Raw genomic sequence first — 4,942 nt, forward strand, 5'->3', positions numbered from 1 at the left:
ATTGTACCAGAACAAAAGGCATTTGAGTGACTCAGGGATTCCAGGAGCTGTCATCTGATCAAGTACTTTTTTTGTTTAAAAAAAAGTGCTGAATGATTCCACGTCTTCAGCTGAGAATCAGGAAGAATAGGGCAATGTAACTGTACAATCAGAATATCATCTGGCAAAGTAACCAGCTTCACTTTGTAGGAGATTTTTCTTTCTGTACGACCTTGGGGGGGGGGTGGGGGCGGGAAGGGTGGGGGTGGTTTGCGAGGGGCTCTGAAACCTCTCTCTGGGTTAAACAGAAATACAGCACCAGCCAATCTCTTCAGCCTGACACCATTTCCTTTGGGGCAATTTTGAAAATTGGGGTCCACAATTTGTCATAGCTTGTTTTGTTTTGCTATTCAATCTCACTTGCACACATTATGGAGATTAGATTGAGCCTTCCGTTTCATTCAATCACCATCAACCAAAAGCACATATCCAGAAATCTAGGGAAACAGCAAGTGGGCTGGGTAAATGAGGTAGTTTAAAACATTTTGTAACGTTCTTCCTATTGCAATGGTCAGTCAATGCCCTCCCTTCTGTCTCTAGCACTGAAGCCAGCAGATACTGATCGAGCAGATTAAAAACTATGAACGTACATCTGAGATCAGTCTTGTTTGTCAAGGGAAGTCACATGACTCTGCCCTACTGCTGATGCTGCAGATTCCCCTCCCCACCCCCCCGTGCCGAAGTACAGTGATGCAGCAAAACATGCAAAGTGCACCATTTTTTTTTAAAAACAGGGCCTCTTCCAAAAAAGGTACAGCAGTACCATCTTAAAAGGGGTCAAATTAGTTTACTTTCTACTAAAGGAATTGCTTATGGTAGTGAAGTTCAAAAGTCAGTATTGCACAGAAGGTGAGCTTTGTGGGCTAGTGATACTTTTAATCCCCCATTCCCCGTCTTGTTTGTCCACAGTCACTGTAAATATTAGCAGAGAGAAAAAAACGCTCCTTTCGTGGCAGTACCCTGTCTGGCAAGTACAAGTGTTCAAAGTCATTCTCAGCTGGGTCCTGGCACAGTGATAAATGGAGGCTTTGTTAAAAATGTAAATCACCTGCCAAAATCTAAACATTGAATTATGCCAAGCAAGTATAATAGCCCATAGGGGAAGGGGGGAGGAATTTACAGATTTACTCCACCCAACTCAGGGGGGGGTGTGTGTGTGTGTGAGAGAGAGAGAGAGTGTGAGTGTGAGAGAGAGAGAGAAAAAGATGCCATAGGCAATTCTGGCACTTCCTGAGTAGTTGCTACACAGTCAGTCAGTCAGTCTAAAGAACAAAAATCAACAGCTAGACAATAAGAGTCATGCTACTGAAGTCAAAGTACATGCATACTGCCTTGCTACTCATTAAAACAGAAACGTCTGCAGTTTTCAAGGTCAAACCATAGCAGTTTTTCATTTTATATATAACCACGCCCTACTGTACCCAGTGACATCACAGCACTCACCAACACTGTCATTGTACACCCTCTCCAATCAAGCCTTACTCACTACAAGGAAGAAGTAATCACAGACACTAACAAAGGTATTAATAAAATGCCAGAAAACTGTATTTGGCAATTTTAACAAGTGCATACAGGTACAACTAGAAGCATTCAGTTTTTTTTTTGCCAAGTGCTCTGAAAGCAATGTTAGTCACAGTCTACATTAAACAGTTACTGTCACCAAGAAAAGGCCAGTACAGAAAGATTTTTCCAATAATGTATAATAACGATTTACATCAGAGAGAGAGAGAAAGAGCAGAAAAAAACGATCATGAGTACATACCTTCTTAATCTTCAAAAAATATAGAAACACAATGTATTGAAAATCAAAATTGTACAGCCATGTTTACGTGTTGAGTATATACAATTAATCAGTTTTTTGAGGGGTGGTTTCAAGAGTGTCTTTCTCTTTTTTTTAAAAAAACACAAACACACAAACGAATCATGGGTCTCTCTCCTTTTTTACTTTGACATCCCCAGCCAGGATGGTGGCAATCTCTCCTTGCATGAAAGCCCATGGCACGTTGGAGCCAACCAGTGGGCATTTCTCTCCGCTGGGGCAGTACACCTCGCCCGTGGCCCCCTGTTGCTTGATGCTCTCCCTCGAGCAGGGGAAGCAGAATTTGTGCGAGGGCACCGATGGGCACTGCACGAAGTGGGTGTCCTCCAAGCGTTCGTGGCATATTGTACAGCAGAGTGGCACACTGCTGGGCACCGAGGAGTCTGGAATGTTTGGCGGGTGCACCGGCTCTATGCCCGGGTGAGGGTTACCCCCTGATGCCGAGGTGTCCCGGTGGCCCATCCGCCTCTGGCTCAGGGACGATGGCGATAGGGGGCTGCTGCTGTTGCGTCGGGTGGTCGAGTGGACCTGTCCAGCTTCCTTTGGCGAGTGCACGCTGCCCGCATTGTCCGCCACCAGGATCAGGGCGGCCATGGGAGACTGTCCATTCTGCCCGGCGTCCGGCGGCGTGGAGTGGGGGGATGGCGAGGGGGCGTAGGGCGCCGGTGTCATTTTCAGGCTGTCAGTTGGCATCAGGGGCCACGGTTGCCCCTCTCCGTTGACCTTGCTGCCGAGGGGTGGCCCGGTCCCTTCTGATTCAGGCTCGGGTGACGCTTTCCTCTTGCGGCCTCCTCGGGTACCTGGTGAGGGATGAGGAAGGGGGGAGAGGAAGGGTAGGGACGAGGGGATGTTACATTAAAGGCTGTTTGGCAACAAAAAAGGATAACAGCAAGCACCTTAAAAACTGGCTCCCACTGCAGTCAAGGCCACTTCCTGGAAGTGGCACGCTGCTGCTGTCACAGGCCTGACGGGCCGAATGGCCTCCTCTTACTAGATATCATCTCAAGTCGAGCAAAAGGTAACCCCCGCCCCATTTCCGCCCCCTACCCCCCCCTCCTCCTCCCCCGAGCCTAACTTTCATTTCACACTGACCCACTTCTTGCACCCACAGATATATGGTTCCCCTTTTGCATGCAATGCAGCCTCCGCTGGCCTAGTTTACACCAGTCACACTTTTTGCATCAAGACACTTGCAGAGCCGGGAAGCTCCTGCACAAACTCCCATTCAGTTTGCATACCTGATTTAGCCGCTGCGGCCGCTGCTGCTGCCGCCGCCGCCGTGGCATCGAAAGCCAGCACCCGGCCGTGCTGCAGCGAATGCTCCTTCTTGAACCTCACGTCGAAGGGCGGGTGTCCGGCCAGGCTCATCAACGTCTCCTTCACCGTCTTGGGCTTACCGGCCCACTCCTCCCCCCGGCTCTTGAGGCTGTCGGCCAGCTCGTCGGCTCGGTGTTTGCTGTCCTTGGCCGCCTCGTGTTCGGCGGGGGCGCCCGAGGAGCCGCCGCCGCCTCCGGGCCGTTTGTTTACATCCAGGAGGCGCCCGTTAACGCCGTGCGGCTGCGAAGTAGGCGGCGGGGGAGGAGGCAGGGGGTGCGAGCTCCCGTTCACCATGGGCACCAGGTTGGGAGGAGGCGGCGCCCCGTGCGCCCTCCTCGAGTTGGGGCTCTGGCGGTTCAGCTCGGGCGGCTCGTCCGCTTTCGAGTAGCCGTTGAGCAGGGAGCCGGTGCCGTTCTGGCGGGCCGGCGGGAACTCCAGGCGAGGGGGAGGCCGGTCCGAGGCCAGCGGGTAACGGTCCAGCGGCTGGGGCGGCCTGGACGAGCAGCCGTCCGCCGGGTGCACCAGCTGCGGCGAGCTGCTCTCTTTGGTCAGCGTGGCTTTACCGGCGGCCGGTCCGGGGGATCGGCCCTCCTGGAAACCGTGAGCCCGCTTCAGCTGGCGGGCGGTGTCGATCACGAACTCGATGCGGTCCGCTCCCTCGTAGTTGACGCATCCTCTGCAGACGGGCTCGGTGAAGTCCCAGATCATCGCCCACGGCATGCGGGGCAAGTCGCACAGGTAACACGACTGTCTCCGGGTGGAGGCGACCGCGGCGGACGACATGGCGGCGGCTCCGAGAGTCTGTGTGTGTGTGTGTGGAAAAGGAAGAGGGAGAGAGGAGGAGGAGTGTGTGTGTTTTGGGGGGGGGGGGGGGGTCTCCGGCGAGTGTGTTGCACTGGCTGCTCTCAGTGTGTCCGGGTGGGTGTGTGTCTCACTGTATGTGTGTGTGTGTGTGTGTAATGCAGGATTCCCCACCGTCTCCCCTCTCCCTTCTCTCTCTCCTTCCTGCTGACTTTGCAACAATCTCAATGCAAACGGATACAAAATAAAAACAAAAAGAAACAAAGTATCTACATGAAATGGTTACTAAGTTGCAACTTCATGGCAGCGCCTGTCCCCGGAGCGCGCGCCCCGGACTCGCTCTCCCTCTCACTGCCCCCTTCTCGTGCTGCTACTCGCTCACCCTGGCCTGACGTCACCTGTCAATCACTCTCCGCTTCCCCCTCCCCTCCCTCCTCGGTCCGTCTTTCTTTCCCTCTCGGCGAACCGTTTTAGTCGACAGCTCTTCGCGCATGCGTCGTCGCCGAGCCTCCTTCCTCATACATAGAGCGGGCGCGCGGGGCCTCTGGTGACGTAGCTCCATTGTCCTTCCCACCCCCCCAAACCAACCAACCAACCCATCCATCCATCCTTTCTCCCTGCTGCGGGAAGCGTGGGGATGGGGGAGGGGTACAGAGGCGCATGCGCTTTGACACCCTCCCCCCCACCCATACTCTGCCACTGTATGTAAATAAGAGGTCCGTTTACCAACATTCCATTCGGAATGCCAGGGCGGGCGGCGCGCGCGTCACCGGAGCCATGCATCGCTTGCTCTGCAAATTTGCAAGAGTAGATGCAATGCAAACCGTACGAGCATACCCAGGCGGAAATGTGAGTTAGTGCAAAGCTAGCACTATTGCAAAAACACACACAGGACAGTGAAAGGGGATCCTTAGCACACTGCAAATTAATGATTCAACCGCTCTAAAATTAGAAGCGTCTATCATG

The 4,942-nt window shown here is 53.2% G+C and overlaps 1 protein-coding gene across 1 annotated transcript; it reads right to left on the minus strand.

Annotated features, from left to right (window-relative positions):
* Nucleotides 1-1,562: 1,562 nt before the first annotated feature.
* On the minus strand, nt 1,563-4,361 carry irf2bp2a (interferon regulatory factor 2 binding protein 2a). The gene is made up of 2 exons (XM_078541725.1): nt 3,097-4,361; nt 1,563-2,658 (listed from the first exon to the last, which is right to left on the minus strand). Exons 1-2 carry the CDS (start codon nt 3,956-3,958, stop codon nt 1,961-1,963), a joined length of 1,560 nt encoding a protein of 519 aa, XP_078397851.1. The 5' UTR covers nt 3,959-4,361; the 3' UTR covers nt 1,563-1,960.
* Nucleotides 4,362-4,942: the final 581 nt, after the last annotated feature.

The sequence above is a fragment of the Cetorhinus maximus genome, chromosome 5, assembly GCF_964194155.1.
Source record: "Cetorhinus maximus chromosome 5, sCetMax3.hap1.1, whole genome shotgun sequence".
NCBI classification, from domain to species: Eukaryota; Metazoa; Chordata; class Chondrichthyes; order Lamniformes; family Cetorhinidae; genus Cetorhinus; species Cetorhinus maximus.

Coding starts and splice junctions, on each gene's coding strand:
- irf2bp2a (XM_078541725.1), bottom strand. CDS start 3,958: ATGTCGTCCGCCGCGGTCGCCTCCACCCGGAGACAGTCGTGTTACCTG. Junction 2,659..3,096: donor GGCCGCAGCGGCTAAATCAG/GTATGCAAACTG, acceptor ATCCCTCACCAG/GTACCCGAGGAGGCCGCAAG.